Source organism: Budorcas taxicolor, chromosome 19 (genome assembly GCF_023091745.1).
Source record: "Budorcas taxicolor isolate Tak-1 chromosome 19, Takin1.1, whole genome shotgun sequence".
Taxonomy (NCBI): Eukaryota; Metazoa; Chordata; class Mammalia; order Artiodactyla; family Bovidae; genus Budorcas; species Budorcas taxicolor.
Window position 1 is genome coordinate 33317917 of NC_068928.1, and position 14688 is coordinate 33332604.

Below are 14688 nucleotides of genomic sequence, written 5' to 3' on the forward strand. Positions count from 1 at the left end.
TGAGGAAACCCTGCAAGGAGTTTAAGTAGACTAGAGATGCTATGAGACTAAAGACCTACCCCATTATGTAACGGCTATGTGTGTGCATGTGTTTGCACGTGTGCATGTGTGTGGGTATGTGCATGTGTGAGTGTGTCTTGGGAGCCACAAAGCAAAGCCTGAAATGAAGAATTACAGAACACAGTCATTAAGAATGCTGTTGATCTCATCAGCACTTTAATCTTAAGCAGGGACACCAGCCTGTCTTCAGATGGTTTTGGATCAACCAGTAACAAGTCCAGCAATAAACAAAATACGACCTCTCCTCTGTTCAGAGGAAGAGTAAGAACTCTGTAATCTACAGAGGCAGGCAGATTTTTCACTGCTGAACCACCTGGGAAGTATTCTTGCCTGGGAAATCCCAGGGACAGAGGAGCCTGGTGGGCTACAATCCACAGGGTCACAAAGAGCCGGACATGACTGAGGACTGAGCAACCTCCCTAATGCACTACTTTCCTTGCTAGGTTACGAAACAGGATCTTTAGGCACTGTTGGTTTTCTACAGCTCTTGTGTCATCACACAGGACACTGCTTGGCGTTGCTGTCAGTTTTGCTCCAAGGACACGTGAGTTCTTGTGTGCAATTAGTTCTAAAATATTCAAATGTTAATGACTTTTGGGAAACATCACATTATACCACTGCTGTCTTCACAATCACCAGATCAAGGTTTGTAAAGACCGCCAACTGGACACATTGATGATCTGTTCATGATGGCTCTTTTCTCAGCTACTGAACGGAGCCCAGCCCAGGCCCTCCCGGTGCTGCACAGACTCCCCGCACCCTGCCTGGTTTCCGGACCAAAGCCTGGATGTCTGGAGCTCTGTTCCTCTTTGTCCTTTCTCTAGGGCTTTGCTCTCCCATATCTCCACCTGTAAGGTACTAATCCCAAACTGTATCTTAAGTTATACACAAGACACTCTGAAAGAAGTCTGCAGATCCACATGAGACAGGAATCGGGAAGCACTCTGTCTCAGGTGTCAAGTGTCCTCTGAATTTCACTTCTGAATTGCAACGTAAGCATTTCTAGGACAATAAAAACCACCAGGGCAACATGGCGATTTAAGAACCACAGGAACATTTCATAAAAATCCTGCATCGGCCCCTGAAGCTACTGATGGCATGCACAGGCCTCAGACTGTGAAGAATTTCAGCTACACAGAGAATGAGTGGGGAAAGAAGAGAAAATACTACCAGTTCACCCCAATTCCTCTGCAAGGAGAGTGAAGGTGCAGGACAGCCCACCGACTCCCTCCCAGCCCTGGTCCTAGAGGGAGGGGCAGCTGGGGAGCGGCACCTGGAGGACACGCAGAGCACTCCTCCCACAAAAGGTCAGCAACACTGAGACACGACCATCTGAGGAGGCCAGGGTGGTTGATCCGCGGCACAAAGGACGGTAGCAAAAAGCCACAGGACACGCCTAGAACGGATAACGACCAAGCAAAACAGACCCCCAAAGCCAGCTCCCACATGCCACCTGTGCCAAACAGAGAAAAAACTGGACACTGGTGAATTTCCTCGCTGGCACATTTTCTGCTGCATTTCTTTCAGCGCCTCTATCTCTGACATTCAGCAGAGATTTACCTTAAAGGGCCTCTCCTCTAGCTTAAGATACAAGATTTCAAGAGTGGTTGGGCAGAGTGAGCACAGATGAAGGCAGAATCCAGACACTGATCCTGGGCAGAGAACAGGTCCTGACACACTTGGATCCACTGAAGCAAGGATAAGTGATAGGCAAAAACAGGCCCTGACGCACTGACAGATCTCACAGCGTAAGGTGAAGAGATTCACTGCACGTGAGGGAGAACAGATGTGTAAATAAAGGACAAGAAACAGACTCAGACACTGAAAAGCCTCTGCCTTGAGAATGCAATAAAACCAAGAGAATAAACAAAAGGTGACAATGTTAAATGAAAGGCTGAGTGTTATCAGCAATCTCGTAAGGGCAGGAAAATATCTTCAAGGGGAACTAGCTTAAGAGAAAAAGGAACAAGGGCGTATTGGGAAAGTTTTTCTGAAAATGGATGAAATGAACGATGTCAATGTGGGATTTCAGTTCCATGGGCGGAGAATGCTGCTGACACTGACTGCCTTCCAAGATGCTACCAGAGGGGTTTAACACTTCCATTTTATTATGAGTTCACCTAAATAATACTTCACAATTAAGAAGAAATCCAATACAGTCAATTACCAAACAATCTGTTTTTAGATTTCAACAAGACAACTCTGGACCTCAAATTCCATGTACTGTAATTTCCGATACTTCAGAATTTTAAATTAAAAACTCATTTATGCAAAATTAGTATCTTTGCTCTTTGCCCTCTTATTTCCAATAATGAAATCATTTGCACTTAAAATTCAACCTCCTGTCTACAAAGTGTACTGAAAATGCAGCTTTGCTTCTGCCTTGGTTCTAGTCATCTGATGTGGCTTTTAAGTCTGAAACTACACGTGCCAGAAAACTGGGAACAAAGTGACCTGGAGGTCCTTCCAGGGGTGAAAAATCAGGCAACAGACTCTTCTAAATAATTACATATTTATTTAGCACTTCATAAACACTTATATATAAAAATAGTCAACAGTCTCCCAAGAAAGATCAAAATATGTGGGGCAGAGACAGCTGTGCATCTGAAGCTGAGGTTGTGTTTTTCTTGTTTATATTTGAAAACACCAGGCAAGTGAATTTTATATCATCGTAAGGACTTTCAGTCCGAGGTAAACTTACAGATATATAAATTCCTATCCCACAAGGACGATTCCAGCGGGTATCGAAACTATTCTTACAGAGAGGACAGTGACCTCTCAAGTTGAGTCTTCTAGTGACCCGCCCCACCTCCAACGTCTTCCTGAGATGACCGGTTTGCCTAAGTTTCTGCAGAGCAGACAGAAAGTCCTATCTCGTCTCGTCTCCTATACGGTAGCTGATAGTCCAGATGCTCCTCACACGAGAGATGCAGTGGTCTCTGCCTCGCGGAGGCTGCTGACCTGGTCTTACATCTTCACAAATGGATGCACTTCCAACAGTTTACAGTCTCGTTTTGAACCTTGGATCCCTCTGAGTTACACGATTCTGGACTGGCAAAGTCTTTTAGTTTCCAAGGTGAGCTTATTCACAAGGCTTTTGCCAAAGCTCATGAGTTCTCAATGCAGTTCTGATCAGCACTGTCACCACGCGGAAGTGTCTGATTCAACCACAGCCTTTATGATCAAGCAAACATCTAACAGAACCCCAAAGAGATTTTGGAAGTCAGCCCAACATGTGGCAGTGGCTTGTTCTGGACTAGGTGAGGAAGTCAGACCTCAGCTTGAAGAGGCGAAATCAAGGCTTGACATGGGGGAAGTAGGGCTTTCTAACTTCTTCAGAGACGTCACGTGGACAGCTTCCTATTTCACCTAAACTAGTGTTAATTTCAAGCTTATCGGATACCGTATTCAAAAGGAAGCATAAAAATAAACTCCAAAAGGTAGAGTGTGGCCTGGTTTGTGTTCTCTCTGCACATGCAAAGCCACAGACTTCACTCAGCACTCTGCTGCTGCTAAGTCGCTTCAGTCGTGTCCGACTCTGTGCGACCCCATAGACGGAAGCCCACCAGGCTCCCCCATCCCTGGGATTCTCTAGGCAAGAATACTGGAGTGGGTTGCCATTTCCTTCTCCAATGCATTAAAGTGAAAAGTGAAAGTGAAGTCGCTCAGTCGTGTCCGACTCCTAGCGACCCCATGGACTGCAGCCTACCAGGCTCCTCCATCCACAGGATTTTCCAGGCAAGAGTACTGGAGTGGGGTGCCATTGCCTTCTCCAACTCAGCACCCTGGCTGCCTCTAAAAAAATGTTTTCATGACAGACTCGTACTTTGTGTTTTTTGTCTTTTGTTTTTAGAACAATTTCATTTTGTGCTTCAAAGACTGCTGAATCTTCTGAGAAGAAATAGGGGGAAAATCAGAGGGAAGGATCATCTTTGTGCAGAGTTGATTCCAAAATGCAAAAAAATAAAAATAAATAAAAGGCAGAGAGACTTGCTGGCAATGACTGTTCAAGACAATGGCTGTTCTAAGGAGACCGTTTGGTTGTTTGTGAAAAGGGCATTCCTCCCCTACACATGCCCCCTCTCACACAGAAATGGCTGTGGCTCCCCATCGCGGCAGGGCTGGGCGGCCTCTCCTCCTCCACCTGCTCTGCTAGCTGACAGAGACCATGGAGCTGGAAGATAGAAACAGGAGGCACAGGCTGGTAAAGGGGTTACTCCATGTAACACGACTGCAGTCTACACACAAGAACTGATAGCTGGCAGTGTCCAGGGGCACAGCTCAGATCCAGGACAGGATCAGCACACCTAGATTTTGACTTTTCCCATCCCTTGCAGAAGTCAAGAGGTCTTCAGACAGAAAGAATGCCATGAACAGGCTCCTCCCACTAGACCTTTGCTGACAGACAAGGGTGTTGGGAGAGATGACGGAGACCAATCACATCAGGCCCCTGACAGAATGGCCTGTGGGTCCCTCTACTGTCCTACAGTTAAGAGTAAAAAAGAAAAAGGACTTCTTTTATGATACACACGTGCTGTGTACACACGTGCTGGAGAAGGAAACGGCAACCCATTCCAGTATTGTTGCCTGGAGAACCCCATGGACAGTGAGAAGAGCTTGGTGAGCTATAGTTCATGGGGTCGCAAAGAGTCGGACACAACTGAGTGACTTGGCACGGCACACAAGTGTCAAAGGCTTCGGGGAGGCACACATCCTCGGCCCACTTTTCAAAGTGAATCTGTAGACGGGGCCGGGCAGCAGGCCAGCAGACGCAGCTCTGCAGAACTACAGGCGGCTTCTCTGATGCCACATGTGTGAAGCTAAGCTATGAAAATGCATGTCTGTGCGAGTGAACGGGTGATGCTTGCCAGGATACTGGAGGACCAGTTTCTGCCCCGAGGGCCAAATAAAATGCCAGCAGCCCAACAGTTGGAGGTATGAATGTGAGGTCTGCTCAGAAAGTGTGCGGGAATCCTCTTGAGAACTGGCCTCTTTCTCCCCAAGGTGGGGATGGGGAGGGGGTTGGACATGTCAACAATCCCAGGGACCCAGGAAGCTACACCTCCAATGCCCCACCTCCCTTCCAGTGACAGCCCCAGACACCCAGCAAGCAGTGTGACATGTTACATCTGTGAGAACAACACAGGGCACACAGAGGCACACAACCAAAGTCAGAATGCAGGCACACACACAGAATTAACAGCTGACCCCAGGGAGGCTGGCAGTGACAGGCTGCATGCTGCTGGCTTCAGGGGCGGCAATGCAAGAACCAGAAGCACAGGCTGACGCATCGTGCACCTGAAATGTCCTAGTTTGGAAGCTGGCACAGCTAATCATGCACAGACATTTCAGCGTGTTTAGCTCTTTAAGATGTTTCCCATGGCTGCTCACTGGTGTCACACAATAACTACAGCAGAAATCGAGTAAGTCCCCTGCAAACAATGGTTTTAACAGTTTCACGGTAAGAGCAGACACACAGAGAGGTCTGTCCCTGCTTTGGTCTGAGACACCCACGTCATGCATGTCTCACTAACAGGGTCTTTTGTTAGAGAGGCTGCGTGTGGCCCATCGAGGCAGTAAGCTGAGTTGCATGTGTGTTCTCTAAAATTGCCAGGCCCAAGGACTCAACTTTTCAGGAAGAATATCTGTTGTTTCAATTTCGATGAAAGTTTTAATTTCATTGTATTTCCCTTAATGGTTCAAAACAAGAAACAGCCAGAGTTGAAAAAGTTATTCATGATCCTTTCATCCAATAATTTATGTGTCTGGCAAAACTGCCCACTTTCAGGTCCACAAAAACTACACAGGCTTGTTCAGATTTCTGGGAGAGAAAGATGAGGTCCATAACCTCGTGTGGAGGTGCCATATGTAAGGGAGACCCCAGGCTTCTGTCAGGAAGATGGTTCAGTGGGCATGCAAGTCCATGACTCTCCATCAGAGAAAGCTCAGCCCATCAACTTGTCTCAGAAAACAGCAGAGCCTGGGGGGATGGGCCTTAAAACTTGACCTACTCTTACCTCCTCATTTAAGAGACGAAGGCGCTTGGTCTGGGAAGAAAACCTGCAAAGGTGAGATCAGAGCCTAACTGTGCCATGTATCTTAACATCAATTATTCTGACTCCAAAATAAAAATACCTCTGAAAACTTCACAGGGCTGAAGATAGCTAATGAGCTAAGTTTTAGAGTCATCTAAAAATAGTATGCTAAATAACGTTCCACTGTTTTAGGTACTGAGTTCTTGGGAACAAACGCTAATTCGTCTGCACAGCCAGGCCTGCCGCCCGGCCGCCTGCTGGCCTGTGTTCTCTTGATAGCCAGCTGATGACAAGGCGAATCAGTCCACCTGGAGTCATGATCCAGGTGCTTCTCCTACAACGCTCTTACCTTCTCTTGTTGTACTAATACTTGAAGGACCTCGTTAGAATTTTCTGCACCTTCTTTGGCTGTGGCTGAGCCAAGGATGACTTCTGAGTTCTCGTTAGGTGACTGTCAAAGTCAAGAACTCAGGCAGCCAAGAGGGAAGCACTATGCTGATCCAGGACCTCGGAGGGTGGGAGCTGGTTCCAGGTCTGGCTCAGGTGGTGTGTTCAGGGAGAGGCAGGGCCGCTGGCAAGTAACTTCTCCAAGGCCAACACTTAGAAGAGGCAGCTGGTCAGGGCAGCCAGAGTCTGGTAAGAAACCACTCTGGCAAGTGTCTGGAGGGTGGCCTGAGGCAATGATGGCCAAGAAACCCACTGATGGCACAGGTTCCGTAATGTGTCAGTTCTCGAATTTGGAAATATTGTGTGATAAGGGATTAAACTGCTGTATTTGGGGGGCAGGTTTGCAAATCACTGGAAAATCAAAAGAGAAATGTACTGCGTTTTTAAAAAAAGTGCCCCTAAGTTAGAAAATGCTGGGTATAGCAAATGGGGGGCCCTATGTGGTCAAGCTACATGTAGGCGTCCTGTGACATCAGCCTTGTATATATAATCTGACCTGCTTCTTAGAATCTATACAATAACTTATTGAGGGCCACATCTTACACTCAGGGCTTGTCTTTCACTGTTTATCTGTGAGATGACGTATATATGAAGCAATGCAAGTTATGATGTGGTTCTTTCTCCAAAGACACACAATAGAAAACCAAGACACGTGGACAAGCAAACAAAAGCAGACACCACAGTAAACCAGAACAACCCACAGTCATTTCAATAGGGAACACCAAGAAATCTGCTTTCCCACTTGGCTGCTCCCTGAACTGAAAATTCATGTGCTTTGGTGGCCAGAAAGTATAGGTTTCACTACACAGTCATGATCTTGATTTTCATAAACAAAGGGTCACGAGATTGACCAAATTAAGTTTGGTAAGAGAATCAAAACAGAATTCTGAGCAGAAATCTACCCCTTCCACTGCCATGAAATTCACGACACTATATCAGACCCAGGCTGGGAATCCAGCCTCCAGCAATCGTGGAAAACAGTTATAAATTGCAAGCTGTACAAATCTATATCCAGAACCTACTAAGGGTTTTTAAATTCTACTGTGCCTTATATTGAGAGACATCTTAAAATTCAAAATAACTTCTAATAACCAAGAACCTCAATGTTAAGGACATCTATTCCTGACAGGGGAACGACAGCAATGCATGAGCTGAAGCCTAAAATACTGTGACAATCTTGCCCGGAAACCATTTAAACTTTAAACAATAAGCAACTCTGAGCTCACTTTGGGAACAGCTTCCTCTGAAAGCTCGCTGTTAGGACAGGCTTGTTGGGAAAATGCGGACTGCGATGTCCTCCCCCTGATCGCCCCCCTGAAAGAAGAAGGGAATCTCGTATTGGCCCAATATGTGTTCTCCATGCTGACCCTTTGAAATAAAGTGAGTTATTTCATGCTCTTCTGCAGAGGGCATACAGGAGCTGCTAAAAAAAGGACACACCTGCACCAGGACAGTGGGTGGGGTCTGCACCCACCAGCCAGGCTGCGTAGCAGGCCAGCTTCTCCCACTGAGTGAGGATGACCCACATGGGGTGCTGAACCAACACGGAGATGGAAAAGCAGCCTCTCCTCCAGACCCCAGAGAGGACTTGGCTGGAGCTCTGTCCTCATGGTAACCAGCTTCCTCATCACCAGGAACGGCAGTCATGGGGCTCTATGGACTATTCCTACCATGGAGCTTGTTATAACTTGGCCATGGGGTTAGTTATTCATCGGCCATGGGTTAGCTATAACCTCGCCAGAGGACTCGTTATAACCTGGCCACAGAGCTAGTTATAACTTGGCCATGGGCGCGGACAGAGCAGCAGAGGGACCTGGAAGGAAGGAGAAGGCTCGGTGAGGGCAGAGACACCTCCGCAGCCTGGGGGAAGAGAGCGGCCGGGACCCACCTGCCGCGGGTCTGTGCATCCCCCAGCGCCTTCTGCAGCCGGGCGTTCTTCTCTTCCTCCTCCAGCAGCCTCCGCTTGACAGCGCGCAGCTCCTGCTGGGCCTCGACCTTGATGTCATTAGCCACCACTACCGCCGTCTGCAGGTCAGCCTGGAAGCGCCGCCACTCTTCCGTCTCGTCCTGGAAAAGCCAGGTTGGCACCCACATCAGACTGACGCCCCAGCCACGGTTCCAGGGCCCAGGGATGTCCATAGGAAAGACGGGCTTTGGGATCTTGGTGCTGGGAAAAGGCACAGGGGGGCTGCACCTGCAGGTGCGGGAGTCCTAGCCCTGAAATTGAGGCTGCCTAAACCTCCCTCCTGGCCACACTGTGGTTCCAGGCCCCGCAAGTTTACTACACAAAGCAGGGCTAGACAGTCATCAGGGTGTGTCTCAAAGGTGTCCACACCTCAGTTAACGGGGATACTTCAGGTAGAATGATGCTCTGGCTCTGACCGCGTCTCACCTTTATCTGTTTCGTCAGAGTCTTCAGCTGCCTCTCCAGGTCTGACTTCTGTTCCTCCAGCTTCATCACGCTGCCTGGAAAGAAACAGGCAGACTGGAGTCAGAAATGTCTTGAGCGTCTGGGGAGCTGAGCTCAGGAGCCAGGCAACCTCAGGTCCTGCCACGAGCTCTGAGAACTGCCCCTGTGGCCAGGCTTCCCAGCTCAGCACCCAGAGCACAGGAGCCAGAGGCAGAGGGTTCCTCCAAGAGAAACAGGATGAGTAGGAACGTAAGTGATGTGAGGTTAGGGTTCAGCCTCAGAGACAGGCTGCACAAACTCACAGCGCAATGGGAAGAGAGCCAACAGTCGCTCACGCTCACACGCTGAATGACTGGGAGCAGCACAGCAACCTGAACATCCTTCGCTGCTGTGATGTGGAAGAACGGCTTTTCTTTAAATTTATTTAACTGGAGGATAGCTGCTTTACAATGCTGTGTCAGTTTCCACCGTACAACAATGTGAATCAGACACAAGTATACATGTGTTCCCTCCCTCTTCAGCCTTCCCGAGGGTGGGGTTCTGAGTAACAGCAGGAATGGATGGTTATTACTATTGTGATATTTAGATCAGCTTCCAGAGTCTGGAACTGACTCATAGCTAAAACTCTGAAATCACCTGGGGAAACTTTTCAGAAGCACAGATGTTCAAGCTCTAGACCCTGACCCATGGAATCTGGTCTCCCAGGGAGACAGGGTCTGGGGGTATCTATGGTCTAGGCAGGTACAGACAGCTGCCAGGCACAGAGGATCAGCTCCTGGAGCAAAGACGGGTTATGCTCCCTTGAGCCTCTGATTCCAATGTTTTCATCAAAGTTTAATGCTGTTTGCATTAAACTGGCTCGCTGGTCAATATCTTTGTGGAAAAAAGCCCGTCCCATGGGTTCTGGAACCTGCTCACTCACAGCGTCCTTCTCCCATGTAACATTTGGCAGGCATCTGAAAGACACTTCTGCAGCCTGGGGCACTCAGAACTGCCTCATCTGCCGGGCTGGAACTTCCCTCCTGTGGGTACCAGCGCTGGACGAGAGAGCTTCACACCTTCCTGGGAATCTGACCACACGTTTCTTTGATTTGGGTTCACAACCACACTGTTCAATGTTTTGGTTCTTCTTAAATTTCATGAATCTACCAATGTCACTACTTTCCATCTGCTCTACTCAGCACTTTCCCAAGCGGCTCGGGGGCAGACTGGGAAGGTCCCTTCCTGGTCTCTGGAGGTTTGGTCCACATGAGGGTACTGCATTTCTGGTTGGTATAAAGCTCCCCCGTGGCTTGGATTTCCTGCATGTGATGTGCCCCGGCTCTCCCACGCCAGGGACAGTGGATGGGATTTCAGAACTACACTTGGGGCTGTTTTAATTTGTTGTGAAGCAAAGGCTTCTCACTGCAGTGGCGTCTCTTGTTGTGGGGGTGCACGGGCTCCAGAGCACAGACTCAGTGGTTGTGGCGTACAGATTTAGTTGCTCCATGTCATGTGGGATCTTCCCCGATCGGGACTCAAACCTACGTCTCCTGCCTTAACTACTGGACCACCAGGGAAGTCCCTGGGGGCCCATTTTAAACAGAGGCATCACCAACATCCAAGCACAAAAATGCAAAACACATGGCACTGAATCAGCTGTGAAAGACACCTGTGGATGGTCCAGGCTGAAACAGGAAGGCGGGGTCACCTTGTCGCACCCAAGCTGGGGAGGCCCTCTGGGAGACTCAGACTTTTTCCCTGTCTGCAGGGTGCCAGCAGCTATGGCAGCACCGTGTTGATTTGGGCAGGGGGGTGGGGGTAGGGGGATGGGGTTTACAAGAAAGTTTTGGCAAACAGGTAGATTCACCACCAGTAAGAGTTCCAAGAATAGTTTGGAGGAACTGTACCCACTGGGGAACCTTTCAGCCCACCAACTGTGCTATGTTCAGCAAGGCGGGTGCTGCTAAAAGCTTGCACACTAAGTCTTTTGTTACTAAAGGAAAACACATTAGATGGGATCATCTGATAAGGCTTATTTGGACAAAGCAGGCAGTGTTTACCTAATCTCTGAAAAAATCCCTCCCTACTCAGAGGTAGCAACTGGTTCCTAAATAAGCCACACACAAGCGCCTCTTCAGGAACACGTGGGCGATGTCTCAAAGTCAGCTGATCCTACTGTCCAGGGGACCCATGCTGGGGCTGTTTTCTCCTGAGGCCGACCCCCAGCCCCCATCCTTCTACCTGGCAGATCCCAACGGTAACACCTGTTGGCACCTAACCAATAACACGCAGCTTTCTAACGCCCACACACGCTCCACCCACGACCAACAGCCTTTCTTCATCAGCTGTTCTGTGGCCCAGTTCAAAAGACCAATGATTCTGTCTCTTCTATTGGCCTTTCTTCTTGGGAGACCATAGCGCGCTCAGAAGGAAGACTTGGCAACCAGTGTCCCCACCTCCGTCCTGACCCATGCCCACAAGGGACTTGGGTCCACTTACTTTCCAGCTCACTGATGAGCTGGTTGTTGTGCAACTTGACGGCGCGATGCTGCTCCACCTGATCCTCCAGCTCGAATATGGTCTCCTTCATGTCTTTGATCTCTGCATCACTCTCTGATGCTTTCTCTTGTAGCTTCAGGCTGGTTCTGCTCAGCTGCTCTGCCTGGTGATCGCAGATCTCCTTTAGGTAAGAGTAATCCTTTTCCACCTAGAAAGCAAGCAAGATGCCATGGTCACCTGAACAGGAAAGAGCTCCCCCCATGTCCACGCTGGGCCCACTGATGCAACAGCAAAGGAAACCTTGGGCACGTGTGTGCCCAGCACCGTCTCTGTGTTCTGGGCCTCAAAAACAGCCAAGGCAGAGAAGCGTGATGGATGTCAGGGGCCAAATGGATGGATTCTGGGCCCCTTCCTGTGGCGTCAAAGAAACCTTGTTGTTGTTCAGTTGCTAAGTCGAGTACAACTCTTTTGTGACCCCATGGACTGTGGCCCACCATGCTCATTCTGTCCATGAAATTTCCCAGGCAAGAATACTGGAGTGGGTTGCCATTTCGTTCTCCAGGGGATTTTCCCAATCTAGGGATCAAACCTGAGTCTCTCATGTCTCCTGCACTGGCAGGAAGGATCTTTACCACTAGCGCCACCTGAGAAGCCCCTAAAGAAAGCTGCACCTGCTGCAGTACCCCCCTTTGCTGCCCCCTTCCTTGGAGCTGTCCCACGACAGTGGCCACTCGCCTCACAGCCACAGTGGAGCAGCGCCCTCTGCTGGGAAGCCCTCTGTCAAGTACCTGGGGCTAGTGTTTTCTTTAGAGGAACACTAATGGGACAGCCACAGCAGAAATGTGCACACACCAGACACAGATACATGCACAGCACACTCACTTCACCTGTTCAAGTTTAATCAGTAACGTTCTCAACACACAGAAAAGCACCAAAGGGGACAAGATAACTGTGTGCCAAAACGGGCAAACCAACTATTAATTTTTGTCATGTTTGCTTAATCTTCTTTTACCCTAACAAGATTTGTTAAAGCCTCACCCTTCCTCCCACACCAGAGTGTCCAGAAATTGGCATGTGGTTGTTCCTTGAAGAATTTCCCACGTTTACTGTGTGCGGATGTGCCCATGACAATACACACTGTTGTTCTGGATGCTCTAAAACTTTGACACAAATGATATCACACTATCTTAGGCTTCTGCAGGGCACTGTATGATACACTTCATTGTATCTTATGTAAGATGCTCTCGTCCTGTATTATTATTTTGTGTCCTGTATATACTGTGTTGATTACACTTCTGTAATTTGCTTTCAACTATGTTTTTGAGATATATTCATGATACACAATGTTCTAGTCAGTACTTTTTTTAAAAAAGAAAAGCTTTATTATTTTTTAATGCACCATGATGTTTGTGGGCTGTTAGTTCCTCAACTAGGAATTGAACCTAGGCCCCTGGCAGTGAAAGCGCTGAGTGCTAAGCACTGGACTGCCAGGGAATTCCCTAGGTCATTACTTTAAATACTGCATAATATCCTACTGCCTGAATACACAAATCACTTTACTATTTTAAGCTGTATCCTGGTTCTACAGTCCTTAGTTATTAATAGCTGTATATTTAGCAGGTTATGTAAACTTGACACCTAGTAGGTTTCTTCCTAGATTTGGAAGGCTAAGTCTCCAAATACAATTTTTTTTCCCAATTGCATTTCATGTGCAGAATCTGTGGGTATTTGAGAACAGTACTGCATTTTATTAAAATATCTACTCTGGGTATAACATTCTTATTTTTTACAGTTTTCTTAATTATTTCATTTTTGGCTGGACTGGGCCTTCACTGCTGTGCAGGCTTTTCTCTAGCTGCGGCAAGCAGGGGCTACTCTCTGGTTGCGGTGTGAGGGCTTCTCATTGCAGTGGCTTTCCTCTCATTGCAGAGCACGAGCTCTAGGGTGAGGGGGCTTCAGTAGCTGTGGCATGTGGGCTCAGCAGTTGCGGTTTCTGGGCTCTGAAGCACAGGCTCAGTAATTGTGGAGAACGGGCTTAGTTGCCCCGAGGCATGTGGGATCTTCCGGGGCCAGGGACTGATCCTTCGTCCCCTTCACTGCCAGGCTGATTCTTTCCCACTGAACTACCAGGGAAGCTGTGTACTGTTTGTACAAGGTTTTGATCAAGGATAAGGAAGGAAGGGACTGAGGGAGAAAAATGAGCGAGTGCCTGTGTGGGGGAGGGGAAAGGGTGCAGGTGCCTGTGGGGGGAGAGGAGAGGGGCAGGAGCGGCACTCGGGGGTGGGGCCACAGGCCTGGACCAGACTGCAGTGTGTAAATGTCAGTTCTACCAGACTGAGCCCTGTATCCATCCATCTCCCTGCCCTGGTGTCCTTATCTGAACAATTAAATGGAACTTAATACTTAGTTTATCACTATGCCTGGTACAGGTAAGCACACAACAGTAGCTATTCTTTCCTAACTGCTTTCTGTCTCCGAGTATGTAAGTTCAAGAAAATTACAACACATGGAAAAGACCAAAAGTCTTTATGTCCTAGGATAGCTACTTTAATAAACAGAAGATAGACAACGCTTATGGAGAAAAAGCCACTGCATTTTAGCTCCTGGAAGGCTGGCATCTGACAGCCTTTAACAAGCAGCCACAGGAGGAACCTGTGGGCCTTGCCTCCCGAAGATCCTGGCTTTCTGCAGAGCAACCAGGCTCCGCCTCACAGACCCTCAGGTTAAGGGCCACTCCCCTGGGGTCTAGAAATATGTCCTTTGCTTGACTGGGACTAAAACAGGAGGATGTGAGCAGGTGAGGAATGGCTGAGGACTCGGGGGTTTCCATGTGCAGCTCAGGCTACCAGCCTCTCAGGAGCTCTGGCCTCCGTTACATCCTGCATGTTGGGGTCGTGAGCACAGGTGCAGGTACGGGAGGGCCTGTGCTGGGTGCCGTGCATGGCTGAGTGGGTAAACGTACAGATCAGTGCACAACATCCTTCCTTCTTGATTTTGGAATATTCTCTCAAGTTTAGCAATGTACTCTGGAAAGCTCTTTTATTAAAAAAAAAAAAAGTAGCTTTATCACGCTTCCAGTAGGGGCTGGGGAGGTATTTTTAAACTTATCCCACAGAGTAACTAATGGAGAGAGAAATTAGATCATTAGAAAAGAGCAGCTCGGCCAGTAGCTCAGGCCAGCACCTGCCCTTGACGACCACTGGGTGCTGGCTGACCCCTGCACCCCTGGCTCCTCGTTCCCTGGGCCAGGTCACT

General features: G+C 48.5%; 1 protein-coding gene across 1 annotated transcript in view; it reads right to left on the reverse strand.

The window, feature by feature from the left end:
- The window catches only part of SPECC1 (sperm antigen with calponin homology and coiled-coil domains 1), a 147704-nt gene that overhangs the window by 48965 nt on the left and 84051 nt on the right, over positions 1 to 14688 (reverse strand). Inside the window, exons 4-6 of the mRNA XM_052658497.1 lie at positions 11434 to 11641; positions 8935 to 9008; positions 8431 to 8609 (exon numbers count right to left, since the gene is read on the reverse strand). Of these exons, the coding sequence (XP_052514457.1) occupies positions 8431 to 8609; positions 8935 to 9008; positions 11434 to 11641 (461 nt within the window). The remainder of the gene's footprint in view (positions 1 to 8430; positions 8610 to 8934; positions 9009 to 11433; positions 11642 to 14688) is intronic.